Below are 12,790 nucleotides of genomic sequence, written 5' to 3'. Positions count from 1 at the left end.
GTCCTGCTGGCCGCAACCGCGGTCCAGGTCATTGAGCGAACTAGGCCTTCTCTGTGGAACACAAATGCAGTGGACTCTGTTGGCACGCCGCCGTTGTCCGCGTCGACTTACCAAGCTTGCCATCTCCTCGTTCTCCTGGGTGACAAAGCGCACTTTGTTTTCAAGGCGACACAGCACCAGCGAGAGTTCTTCATTCTTCCTGCTCAGGCGTTTGTTTTTGTACAGGAGTGGCAGAAACTGGCTTTCTGTTTCTCTCAGTCGCTTTAGCTGCAAGCATGAAGTGCGGGATGTGAAAGACGCACAACACGCGGGCCAGAACGTATCCATTCCTTTTGCATCGGTTTGAACGGAATCGTGGCTTTGGCTCCCAATAAAAGACATCTACCAGGCAACCGACTCGCCGCGCCGCTCAACTAATAAGCAAGCGCAATGGGTGCCTCGCTGGATGGCGCGCATCAAACGTAGCGCAAACCTTCAAGCGTGCCGTCAATAAATTACCAGTTCATTGCGCTCTTCAGAAAGCAGGGCGTTTCGATCCTCCAGTTTCCTGATGACTGCGCTGAGCTCAGCGATTTTCAGATGAAACCGTCGCGTGTCCCGATCCTCCTGAGACTGAAAACGCCCCGCAACACACACACACAAGCACTCGTTCAAAGTTCAAAACTGTTTTTGTGCTACCTTCCTCCAGCAACGAACTAAGTCATGCGTACTGCAAGTGTGTGATGAGGTGGCTTACGCAATGAAGAGGATTGCTAGTAGCGGCGTTGACCCCACTTCCAGGGTAGTTTAGGCCCGCCCTTTGGGAATCCCTCAGGGCAGCGATCTGCTGCTCGGCAGCCTGAGTCTGCAGCTGAAGGCGGTGGACGTGGCCGGCCCCAGGGCTTCATCCAAAACACTAACCGCTCTGTCTTTCAGCTTGATCTCATCCGTCTGGATGTACAAACGGGGAGCGCTCAGGCAGGCGGGCAAACTCATTTGCCAGAATTGTGACAAAAACAAAGAGAGCAACCGGCCAATTTTTTTCTTGAATCGACTAGAACACCTTTGCTGTGACAAAAGCGAAGCGAGCAACCGGACATTTTCTTCTTGTGAAATAGAATAGAATAGAATGCCTTAGGTGTCATTGCACTGCAGGTATACAACGAAATTGGGAACATAGCCACGCACCGCGCATCTGATCAGTCCTACCAGTCGGCGGATCTCCCTCTCGCAGTCTCTCTTGGTTCGGCTCAGCTCCTCCCGATGCTGGTGATGAGCCGATCGGAGCTCGGCCGCTCGGGACTGCCAGGCCTGCTGGGCCGCTGCCAGGGCTTCTTCCGCGCTCCTGGTGGAGGCGACACCGCTCGGTCTCCCGACACCGCCGCGTCTCCTCCACCTCCGCCAGCAAAGCGCCCCCCCTCCTCACCTGAGCAGACATTGCGCCACACCGGGCCGTTGAGACCGCAACGGAGCGCCGCGACGCTTACTGGGGACAAGCTACACAATACGGTAGCGGCCGCATCGAAGCCCGACGTGGCGTGCGGATAGTCAGACACGGATAGAGCGGCTCACCTTGTCCATGGAGCCGTCCCTCAGGCTGAGGACCAAGGCATTCAGTCGCTGGATCTCTCCATCTTTGATTTTGATCACTCTCATCAGCTCCATTTCATGCTGCCGCAGTAATGTCTCCCTGGTAATGGCTAACTCTTTCTGCTTCTCCTCATGGAGTTTGCTTTTGAGTTCCGTCATGGCGGCGGTGGCACGGTGGTGCTCCGCCCGCAGGTCCTGACTTCTCTCTCTCTCCAGACAGCTGACCTGACATGACTTAGACTTAGACTTAGACAAACTTTATTGTCATCTTGTCTGCACATGGTGCATACAAAACGAAATTCCGTTGCATACGTCTTACAACAAAGTAGTGATATTGCAGTTGAATAGAAGTAACATACCCTATGAAAATATATATATATACATATATACTATATATATATATATATATATATATTAAAAATAAGTATAAAGTGCAGCAGTGATAATTATGCAATAGTGCAAGTAGGCAAAACAGTATTCAAGAGTGTGCAGAGGAATGCTAAACCATGTATTAAACTTCTATTTAAAGGGTTTATACAAGTTCAGTAAAGTTGGTAGTGCGAGATAGTGCAAGATAGAGGTCCGTAGTGTCATAAAGTACAGTTCTGTGAATGTGTGATGCAGAGTTCAGTTTAGAGCTCAACAGTTCTAGTGTTCAACAGTCTGATGACAGCAGGGAAAAAGCTGTTGCAGAACCTGGTGGACCTGCAGCGGATGCTGCAAACCTCTTCCCAGAGGGCAGCAGGGAGAACAGTCCATGGTGGGGGTGTGATGGGTCATTGATGATGTTACGGGCACGGGACATGCAGCGCTGAGATGAAATGTCCTGAATGGAGGGAAGAGGAGCCCCTATGATCCTCTCTGCTGTCCTCACCACTCTCCTCACGTTCTTCCAATCGGAGGCGGTGCAGCCTCCACACCACACAGAGAGACAGCTTGTCAGAATGCTCTCTATGGTGCTCCTGTAGAACGTCCTCATGATGGGTGGGGGCAGGTGGGCTCTCCTCATCCTCCGCAGGAAGTACAAGCGCTTCTGTGCCCTCTTGACCAGTGCCGTAGTGTTCATAGTCCAGGTGAGGTCTTCTGTGATGTGGACCCCCAGGAATTTGGTGGTGCTGACCACCTCCACAGCTGAGCTGTTGATGATCAGTGGAGCGTGGTGAGGCTGTTTTTTCCTGAAGTCGACGATGATCTCCTTCATCTTCTCCTCATTCAGGATCAGGCTGTTTTCTCTGCACCAGCCCACCAGCTGCTCCACCTCCTCTCTGTAGTCCAGGTCGTTGTTGTCTCTGATGAGCCCCACCACCGTTGTGTCGTCTGCTGACTTCACGATGTGATTGGTGGTGAACCTGAGGACGCAGTCGTGTGTCATCAGGGTGCACAGCAGGGGGCTCAGGACGCAGCCCTGAAGGGAGCCTGTGCTGAGGGTGATGACATCAGAGGTGTTCTGTCCGACCCGGACTGACTGAGGTCTGTTGGTGAGGAAGTCTAGCAGCCAGTTGCGAAGGGGGGTGTTGAAGCCCAGGTGTTCCAATTTTCCTACCAGATGCTGTGGGATGATGGTGTTAAACGCTGAGCTGAAGTCCAGGAACAGCCTCCGCACATGGGTGTTCTTCTCCTCCAGGTGAGCCAGGCTCAGGTGAAGAACGGAGGAGATGGCGTCCTGAGTGGAGCGGTTTTGCCGGTCGGCAAACTGGAACGGGTCAAATAATAGGGGGAGTCTGGAAACGATGTGACCTTTAAGCAGCCTTTCGAAGCACTTCATCATAACCGGAGTCAGTGCAACAGGCCGGTAATCATTAAATGAGGTGATTTGAGGTTTCTTCGGCACCGGAATGATGGAGGCAGTCTTAAAGCACGCCGGCACTGTGGCTTGGCCCAGCGAGGTGTTAAAAATGTCTGTGATGACCCCAGCCAGATGACTTGCACATTCCCTGAACACACGCCCAGGAATGTTGTCGGGGCCAGGGGCCTTACAGGGGTTGACTCTCCTCAGGGTCTTCAACACATCGGCGGAGTCAAGGCAGAGTACCTCCTCTTCCTGATGGGGGACAGTTTTAACTGCTGGAGTGCCGTTTAGTGCCTCGAACCTCCCAAAGAAGTTATTTAGACCATTTAGAAAGTCAGCATCAACTACACCCACCGGGGGGGGGGAGGGTGAGTTGTAGTCTGTAATCGCCCGTATGCCTTGCCACATACTCCTGATGTTTTTGACGTCGTGGAAACGATCCTGAAATTTTCGACTGCGGTCTCGCTTCGCTATCCTGATGGCACGGTTCAAGTTGGCTCTCGCTGTCCTCAGTGTCTCCTTGTCGCCAGACTTGAAGGCAGAGTTCCGCGCTCGTAGCGTTTGACGTACCTCCTCAGTCATCCAGGGTCGTTGGTTGCCCCGGGTGATGATATTCTTAGTGGTGCTGACGTCCTCGGTGCATTTGTTGATGTAGGCTGACACAGTCATGGCACACGCATGTCTAATCTACATCGGGAAAACTGGGAGGGAGGGAGGCAGGCAGGGAGGCAGGCAGGGAGGCAGGCAGGGAGGCAGGCAGTGTCTGTCTGTTGAGGTTTTCACCTTGTTCTTCTCCTGCTGAAGTTCTAACTGGACGTCCATCAGTTTGGTTCTCAGCTCGTCATTGGCGGCCTGAAGGGCGTCCGTTCGCTCCGCCTTGGCCCGCCCTGCCGGAGCTCGTTTGGACATCTCTTACTCGAGTCTCGCCCGGTCGTCAGTCAGAGATCACAACATTTGTACCTGGAGAGCACAAACGCAGCGCTGTTTTCCACTGGCTTCGAACTCAACTTCAATCGGTACCGTAACTTACAACATCATAAACATAGAACTAGCTTGACTTAGTCATTGAATAAATGCATTTGGTTCTTCAAAACTGCATCACGCAACATAGCGTGACCGAGACGGCCGTTATCCACCTGCGTGAAGTTATTTGGTGAAATGAATGAGATGTTTAAGACACCATCGTTCTGTCTCTATGTAGATGAAGGTAAATAATCGATTGCTGAAGGTCCAAAGGTGTTGTGATAAACAAATAAACATATTAGTGATTAGTGACATATTTGTGATAAACATATTAGGCAGGATAATCACATATGTTAACGTGACTGCCCACACTGTATTTATTTATGGTTATTTGTTAAATCGAGTACTGTTAGACATGAAATAGGAAGTGTTTAACATAAATGGAAGACGAAAGGGGTACTCACCATTGTAGCTCCTGCTGGTCAATGATACGAGCCTCTTCTTGCAGTGGAAAACATACAGCCAACAAACACCGTGGAACCTAAAGGAATGAAATTAAACATTAACATTTAGCCTCAACCAACATTCACAGATACAACGCAACGCAAACTACACAAACGTAAATCTTTTTAAACACAATGAGTTGTACTTACCGTGTACGCTCTAGACGGTCCACTTGCAAGCGGAAAATAAAGATATTTCTGTTGATAATCGTCGTGTTTGTATCCGGTGTCTCGCTCAAGGCCATTGCGCCCACAGATTTGAATTTTGGCGAGAGTTCAGCCTATTGACGTCATTTCCGCGGTGTAATACCCGCATATCTGAAACGGCAAAGTTAAGAGTAGAGTTAAATAAAGTTTTTAGTCAACGCAATAATTTACAACCGTTGACCAGTCGAAATAATCGTCGAAATTTGGCGTCTGTGGCTGGAAGCAGACGCCGAGTTCGACATTCCTCCCAAACGCCACACTCCCTCGCTTTTCAGGGCTAAAAAAAAACAGTTGTAATTACCTTGTACGCTCTAGACGGTCAAGTTGCAAGCTGAAAACAAAAATATTTGCCTTGTTAGTCATCGTGTTACTAACAGCTGTGTCTTGTTTGCCAGAACTGCCGCTTTCCTACTTCCTGTTGCAAGCCACGCCCACGGATATAATTTTGCTGTGAGTTCCGCCTATTGACGTCATGTCCGCGTCACATGACTGCGACGTAATATTATCTAAAACTGTTTGTGCGGTATTGTGTTGTTCTGTGCGGTATTGTGTTATTCTGTGCGGCGTCGTGTTGTTCTGTGCGGCGTCGTGTGTTCAGTGCGACGTCGTGTTGTTCAGTGCGGCATGGTGTTGTTCAGTGCGGCATGGTGTTGTTCAGTGCGGCATGGTGTTGTTCAGTGCGGCATAATGTTGTTCAGTGCGGCATAATGTTGTTCAGTGCGGCATGGTGTTGTTCAGTGCGGCATGGTGTTGTTCAGTGCGGCATGGTGTTGTTCAGTGCGGCATATGTTGTTCAGTGCGCCATAATGTTGTTCAGTGCGGCATGGTGTTGTTCAGTGCGGGATGGTGTTGTTCAGTGCAGGATGGTGTTGTTCAGTGCGGCATGGTGTTGTTCAATGCGGCATGGTGTTGTTCAGTGCGGGATGGTGTTGTTCAGTGCGGCATGGTGTTGTTCAATGCGGCATGGTGTTGTTCAGTGCGGGATGGTGTTGTTCAGTGCAGGATGGTGTTGTTCAGTGCGGCATGGTGTTGTTCAGTGCGGAATGGTGTTGTTCAGTGCGGCATGGTGTTGTTCAGTGCGGCATGGTGTTGTTCAGTGCAGGATGGTGTTGTTCAATGCGGGATCGTGTTGTTCAGTGCGGCATGGTGTTGTTCAGTGCGGCATGGTGTTGTTCAGTGCGGCATAATGTTGTTCAGTGCGGCATGGTGTTGTTCAGTGCGGCATGGTGTTGTTCAGTGCGGCATGGTGTTGTTCAGTGCGGCATGGTGTTGTTCAGTGCGGCATAATGTTGTCCAGTGCGCCATAATGTTGTTCAGTGCGGCATGGTGTTGTTTATTGCGGGATGGTGTTGTTCAGTGCAGGATGGTGTTGTTCAGTGCGGCATGGTGTTTTTCAATGCGGCATGGTGTTGTTCAGTGCGGGATGGTGTTGTTCAGTGCGGCATGGTGTTGTTCAGTGCGGCATAATGTTGTTCAGTGCGGCATGGTGTTGTTCAGTGCGGCATGGTGTTGTTCAGTGCGGCATGGTGTTGTTCAGTGCGGAATGGTGTTGTTCAGTGCGGCATGGTGTTGTTCAGTGCGGGATGGTGTTCAATGCGGGATCGTGTTGTTCAGTGCGGGGTGGTGTTGTTCAGTGCAGGATGGTGTTGTTCAGTGCAGGATGGTGTTGTTCAGTGCGGCATGGTGTTGTTCAATGCAGGATCGTGTTGTTCAGTGCAGCATAATGTTGTTCAGTGCAGCATGGTGTTGTTCAGTGCGGCATGGTGTTGTTCAATGCGGCATGGTGTTGTTCAGTGCGGGATGGTGTTGTTCAGTGCGGCATGGTGTTTTTCAGTGCGGCATAATGTTGTTCAGTGCGGCATGGTGTTGTTCAGTGCGGCATGGTGTTGTTCAGTGCGACATAATGTTGTTCAGTGCGGCATAATGTTGTTCAGTGCGGCATGGTGTTGTTCATTGCGGCATGGTGTTGTTCAGTGCGGCATGGTGTTGTTCAGTGCGGCATGGTGTTGTTCAGTGCAGGATGGTGTTGTTCAGTGCAGGATGGTGTTGTTCAATGCGGCATGGTGTTGTTCAGTGCGGGATGGTGTTGTTCAGTGCAGGATGGTGTTGTTCAGTGCGGCATGGTGTTGTTCAGTGCGGAATGGTGTTGTTCAGTGCGGCATGGTGTTGTTCAGTGCGGCATGGTGTTGTTCAGTGCAGGATGGTGTTGTTCAATGCGGGATGGTGTTGTTCAGTGCGGGATGGTGTTGTTCAGTGCAGGATGGTATTGTTCAGTGCGGCATGGTGTTGTTCAATGCGGCATGGTGTTGTTCAGTGCAGGATGGTGTTGTTCAGTGCGGCATGGTGTTGTTCAATGCGGCATGGTGTTGTTCAATGCGGCATGGTGTTGTTCAGTGCGGCATGGTGTTGTTCAGTGCGGCATGGTGTTGTTCAGTGCAGCGTAATGTTGTTCAGTGCGGCATGGTGTTGTTCAGTGCGGAATGGTGTTGTTCAGTGCGGCATGGTGTTGTTCAGTGCGGCATGGTGTTGTTCAGTGCGGCATGGTGTTGCTCAGTGCGGCATGGTGTTGTTCAGTGCGGGATGGTGTTGTTCATTGCGGCATGGTGTTGTTCAGTGCGGCATGGTGTTGTTCAGTGCGGCATGGTGTTGTTCAGTGCGGCATAATGTTGTTCAGTGCGCCATAATGTTGTTCAGTGCGGCATAATGTTGTTCAGTGCGGGATGGTGTTGTTCATTGCGGCATGGTGTTGTTCAGTGCGGCATGGTGTTGTTCAGTGCGGCATGGTGTTGTTCAGTGCGGGATGGTGTTGTTCAGTGCAGGATGGTGTTGTTCAGTGCGGCATGGTGTTGTTCAGTGCGGCATGGTGTTGTTCATTTCGGCATAATGTTGTTCAGTGCGGCATAATGTTGTTTAGTGCGGCATGGTGTTGTTCAGTGCGGGATGGTGTTGTTCAGTGCGTTATAATGTTGTTCAGTGCGGCATGGTGTTGTTCAGTGCGGCATGGTGTTGTTCAGTGCGGCATGGTGTTGTTCAGTGCGGCATAATGTTGTTCAGTGCGGCATAATGTTGTTCAGTGCGGCATGGTGTTGTTCAGTGCGGGATGGTGTTGTTCAGTGCGGGATGGTGTTGTTCAGTGCGGCATGGTGTTCAATGCGGAATGGTGTTGTTCAGTGCAGGATGGTGTTGTTCAGTGCGGCATGGTGTTGTTCAGTGCGGCATAATGTTGTTCAGTGCGGCATGGTGTTGTTCAGTGCGGCATGGTGTTGTTCAGTGCGGCATGGTGTTGTTCAGTGCGGCATAATGTTGTTCAGTGCGGCATGGTGTTGTTCAGTGCGGCATGGTGTTGTTCAGTGCGGCATAATGTTCAGTGCGGCATAATGTTGTTCAGTGCGGCATGGTGTTGTTCAGTGCGGGATGGTGTTGTTCAGTGCAGGATGGTGTTGTTCAGTGCGGCATGGTGTTCAGTGCGGGATGGTGTCTTTCAGTGCGGCATGGTGTCGTTCAGTGCGGCATGGTGTCTTTCAGTGCGGCATGGTGTCGTTCAGTGAGGCATGGTGTTGTTCAGTGCGGCATGGTGTTGTTTAGTGCGGCATGGTGTTGTTCAGTGCGGGATGGTGTTGTTCAGTGTGGCATGGTGTTCAGTGCGGCATGGTGTTGTTCAGTGCGGTATCGTGTTGTTCAGTGCGGTATCGTGTTTCTCAGTGCGGTATCGTGTTGTTCAGTGCAGTATCGTTGTGTTGTTCGTATTGTGTTTAACACTTAGCCTCTAACACTTAGCCTCTAACACTTAGCCTCTAGCATCTAGAAGGTAAATAAATAGGAAGGAAGGACTCACCGGTGACGTCTTCGCCCACGTCCAAGCGTTGTACTTTGTATTTTCATCCTTCTGACAGTGGAAAACATAGCCAACAAACACCGTGGAACCTAAACGAATGAAAGAAAACTATCATTTGGCCACAACCAACATTCACAGATACAACACAATGTGACGTGCGGGGTTGAGGTTAAAGGTTGAGTGAAGGGCCCTCGTTTTAAACTACTTTTTTGAAAAGGATTGGGAACAAGTAAGACGTATTTAATTTATTTAATGGGAAGTAGTAAGAGCTATTGAATTTAATCTATGTATTATATTCTATTGTATTGTATTCTGTTGTATTCTTTTGGATTGTATTCACACTAACCCCACTAAAACTTCAGCCCACAAAAACTCGCCTCTGGCGCCTAGCCTCTGGCACTTAGCCTCTAACACTTAGCCTTTAACACTTAGCCTTTAACACTTACCCTTTAACACTTAGCCTAGAAGGTGAATAAATAGGGTTAAAGGTTGAGTGAAGGGACCTCGTTTTAAACTACTTTTTTGTAAAGGAGTGGGAACAAGTAAGACGTATTTAATTTATTTAATGGGAAGTAGTAAGACTTATTAAATTTATTTAATCTACTTTTCTTCCCAGGCAAAATTTGATGTGCTGCAATTCCAAATTTCCAAAGTGAATGAAGGAATGAAGTCCTTTAAATTATGATTTTGTATAAATACTAGGCATTAACACAAAATCGACGGCACAAAATGGGCAGACTTTACTTGTTTGAAAAGGACTGGTTACAAGACAGACTTTTTTAATTTATTTAATGGGAAGAAGACTTATTTAGTTTAATTGATCTATTTTTGTTCCCTGGCAAAATTCGATTTGCTGCAATTCCAAATTTCCAAAGTGAATGAAGGAAAGAAGTCGTTTAAATTAGGATTTTGTTTAAATACTAGGCATAGACACAAAATCTACGGCACAAAATGGGCAGACTTTACTTGTTTGAAGAGGACTGGTTACAAGACAGACTTTTCTGATTTATTTAATGGGAAGAAGACTTATTTAGTTTATTTAATCTATTTTTGTTCCCTGGCAAAATTGGATTTGCTGAAATTGTATTTTGCCAAATCTTGCCTTGAGACCTGATAGGAAGTATTAAACGCTTAGTTAAATCAATACAAGTTGGTAATAAGAGCGAGTAATGTTGGTTGAACCGATGAATGAAGGTTGAAAGCAATTTAAATTATGACTTTGTATAAATACTAGATATTAACAGAACATCTACTGCGCGAAATGGGCAGAGTTTACTTGTTTGAGAAGGAGTGGCTTATTCAAAACTAAGATTTATTTAATCTGTTTGTTCCCAGGCAAAATTGGATGTGATGCAATTCCAAATTTCACCACATGATGGTGCCCAATTTTGACTTCATAGGACATATTAAACACTTAGCTTGTTATTATGTTCAAGGTAATCAGATTTGTTTATTATTCTAATGGCCTCTTCAAAACTATTCTGGATTACTACTTTGGATCTATTCTACATTACTTGGCAACAACATACTCTGTAACAGATTAGGCAGTATAATCATATCTGTTAACTTGAGAGTGCCCACACTCAATCTACTTATCGTGATGTGTTAAATCAATTACTGTTAGACATTATTTGTCTGATAATCTACCAAATCTTTGAATTGAAGAATTTGTGATTTAATTAATAGCTTGTTGTTATGTTAAGGGTAACCAGACTTGTATATAATTCTAATGGCCTTCTTTTGAAAACTATTCTGAATTACAACTTTGGATCTTATATTACTTTGCAACAATCTACTCCGTGACAGATTAGGCAGTATAATCACATATGTTAACTTCAGTGCCCACACTGTATTTATTTATGGTTATTTGTTAAATCAAGTACTGTTAGACATGAAATAGGAAGTGTTTAACATAAATGTTATGGCTACTCACCATTGTAGCTCGCTCCTGGTCAATGATACGAGCCTCTTCTTGCAGTGGAAAACTTGCAGCCAACAAACACCGTGGAACCTAAAGGAATGAAATTAAACATTAACATTTCGCCTCGACCAATTTTCACACGTACAACGCAACGCGGCTACACTTCTGCTATTACAAACGTAAATCTCCTTAAACACAATGAGTGTTACTTACCGTGTACGCTCTAGACGGTCCAGTTGCAAGCAGAAAATAAAGATATTTCTGTTGATAATCGTCGCTGCTCAGTGGCTCACGGCCATCGCGCCAACAGATTTGAATTTTGGCGGAGGTTCGGGCAATTACGTCATATCCACGGCACATGACTGCGACGTAATACCCGCTTATCTGAAACGGCAGTTAAAAGTAGAGTTACATCAAGTTTTCTTGGAACCTAAACGAATGAAAGAAAACTATCATTTGGCCACAACCAACATTCACAGATACAACACAACGTGCGGGGTTGGGGTTAAAGATTGAGTGAAGGGCCCTCGTTTTAAACTACTGTTTTGAAAAGGAGTGGGAACAAGTAAGACGTATTTAATTTATTTAATGGGAAGTAGTAAGACTTATTAAATTTATTTAATCTACTTTTCTTCCCAGGCAAAATTTGATGTGCTGCAATTCCAAATTTCCAAAGTGAATGAAGGAATGAAGTCCTTTAAATTATGATTTTGTATAAATACTAGGCATTAACACAAAATCGACGGCACAAAATGGGCAGACTTTACTTGTTTGAAAAGGACTGGTTACAAGACAGACTTTTTTAATTTATTTAATGGGAAGAAGACTTATTTAGTTTAATTGATCTATTTTTGTTCCCTGCCAAAATTCGATTTGCTGCAATTCCAAATTTCCAAAGTGAATGAAGGAAAGAAGTCGTTTAAATTATGATTTTGTTTAAATACTAGGCATAGACACAAAATCTACGGCACAAAATGGGCAGACTTTACTTGTTTGAAGAGGACTGGTTACAAGACAGACTTTTCTGATTTATTTAATGGGAAGAGGACTTATTTAGTTTATTTAATCTATTTTTGTTCCCTGGCAAAATTGGATTTGCTGAAATTGTATTTTGCCAAATCTCGATTTGAGACCTGATAGGAAGTATTAAACGCTTAGTTAAATCAATACAAGTTGGTAATAAGAGCGAGTAATGTTGGTTGAACCGATGAATGAAGGTTGAAAGCAATTTAAATTATGACTTTGTATAAATACTAGATATTAACAGAACATCTACTGCGCAAAATGGGCAGAGTTTACTTGTTTGAGAAGGAGTGGCTTATTCAAAACTAAGATTTATGTAATCTGTTTGTTCCCAGGCAAAATTGGATGTGATGCAAATCCAAATTTCACCACATGATGGTGCCCAATTTTGACTTCATAGGACATATTAAACACTTAGCTTGTTATTATGTTCAAGGTAATCAGATTTGTTTATCATTCTAATGGCCTCTTCAAAACTATTCTGGATTACTACTTTGGATCTATTCTACATTACTTGGCAACAACATACTCTGTAACAGATTAGGCAGTATAATCACATATGTTAACTTGAGAGTGCCCACACTCAATCTACTTATCGTGATGTGTTAAATCAATTACTGTTAGACATTATTTGTCTGATAATCTACCAAATCTTTGAATTGAAGAATTTGTGATTTAATTAATAGCTTGTTCAGGGTAATCAGACTTGTATATAATTCTAATGGCCTTCTTTTGAAAACTATTCTGAATTACAACTTTGGATCTTATATTACTTTGCAACAATCTACTCCGTGACAGATTAGGCAGTATAATCACATATGTTAACTTCAGTGCCCACACTGTATTTATTTATGGTTATTTGTTAAATCAAGTACTGTTAGACATGAAATAGGAAGTGTTTAACATAAATGTTATGGCTACTCACCATTGTAGCTCGCTCCTGGTCAATGATACGAGCCTCTTCTTGCAGTGGAAAACTT

General features: G+C 45.8%; 1 protein-coding gene across 4 annotated transcripts; it reads right to left on the bottom strand.

The window, feature by feature from the left end:
- Nucleotides 1–125: 125 nt before the first annotated feature.
- Nucleotides 126–11,050, bottom strand: LOC148381233 (janus kinase and microtubule-interacting protein 3-like). 4 transcript variants are annotated; one of them, XM_088363870.1, is made up of 12 exons: nucleotides 11,001–11,050; nucleotides 10,800–10,877; nucleotides 8,867–8,955; nucleotides 5,333–5,362; nucleotides 4,975–5,142; nucleotides 4,786–4,862; nucleotides 4,142–4,318; nucleotides 1,552–1,794; nucleotides 1,168–1,405; nucleotides 737–930; nucleotides 499–612; nucleotides 126–267 (listed from the first exon to the last, which is right to left on the bottom strand). In XM_088363870.1, the coding sequence occupies exons 7-10, from the start codon at nucleotides 4,265–4,267 to the stop codon at nucleotides 923–925; spliced, it is 615 nt and encodes a 204-aa protein (XP_088219996.1). In that variant the 5' UTR covers nucleotides 4,268–4,318; nucleotides 4,786–4,862; nucleotides 4,975–5,142; nucleotides 5,333–5,362; nucleotides 8,867–8,955; nucleotides 10,800–10,877; nucleotides 11,001–11,050; the 3' UTR covers nucleotides 126–267; nucleotides 499–612; nucleotides 737–922. The 4 variants fall into 4 exon arrangements, with proteins under 4 accessions (XP_088219996.1, XP_088219997.1, XP_088220000.1 ...); XM_088363871.1 differs by lacking the exons at nucleotides 5,333–5,362; nucleotides 8,867–8,955; nucleotides 10,800–10,877; nucleotides 11,001–11,050 and having other exon boundaries at nucleotides 1,189–1,405; nucleotides 4,975–5,012; XM_088363874.1 differs by lacking the exons at nucleotides 4,142–4,318; nucleotides 4,975–5,142; nucleotides 5,333–5,362; ... (1 more) ...; nucleotides 10,800–10,877; nucleotides 11,001–11,050 and having other exon boundaries at nucleotides 4,786–4,803.
- Nucleotides 11,051–12,790: the final 1,740 nt, after the last annotated feature.

The sequence above is a fragment of the Syngnathus floridae genome, chromosome 20 (assembly GCF_059516105.1).
Source record: "Syngnathus floridae isolate MCC-2025c chromosome 20, RoL_Sflo_1.0, whole genome shotgun sequence".
Classification (NCBI taxonomy): Eukaryota; Metazoa; Chordata; class Actinopteri; order Syngnathiformes; family Syngnathidae; genus Syngnathus; species Syngnathus floridae.
Note: the sequence above shows the minus strand (reverse complement) of the source record. Positions and strands in the feature narration are given on the sequence as shown.

What these genes read in the sequence shown, in the direction of transcription:
- LOC148381233 (XM_088363870.1), bottom strand. Translation starts at nt 4,267, where the DNA reads ATGTCCAAACGAGCTCCGGCAGGGCGGGCCAAGGCGGAGCGAACGGAC. An exon ending in TTCAGCAGGAGAAGAACAAG is followed by an intron (nt 1,795 to 4,141) that starts GTGAAAACCTCA and finishes AAGTCATGTCAG; the next exon opens with GTCAGCTGTCTGGAGAGAGA. An exon ending in GGGACGGCTCCATGGACAAG is followed by an intron (nt 1,406 to 1,551) that starts GTGAGCCGCTCT and finishes ATGTCTGCTCAG; the next exon opens with GTGAGGAGGGGGGGCGCTTT.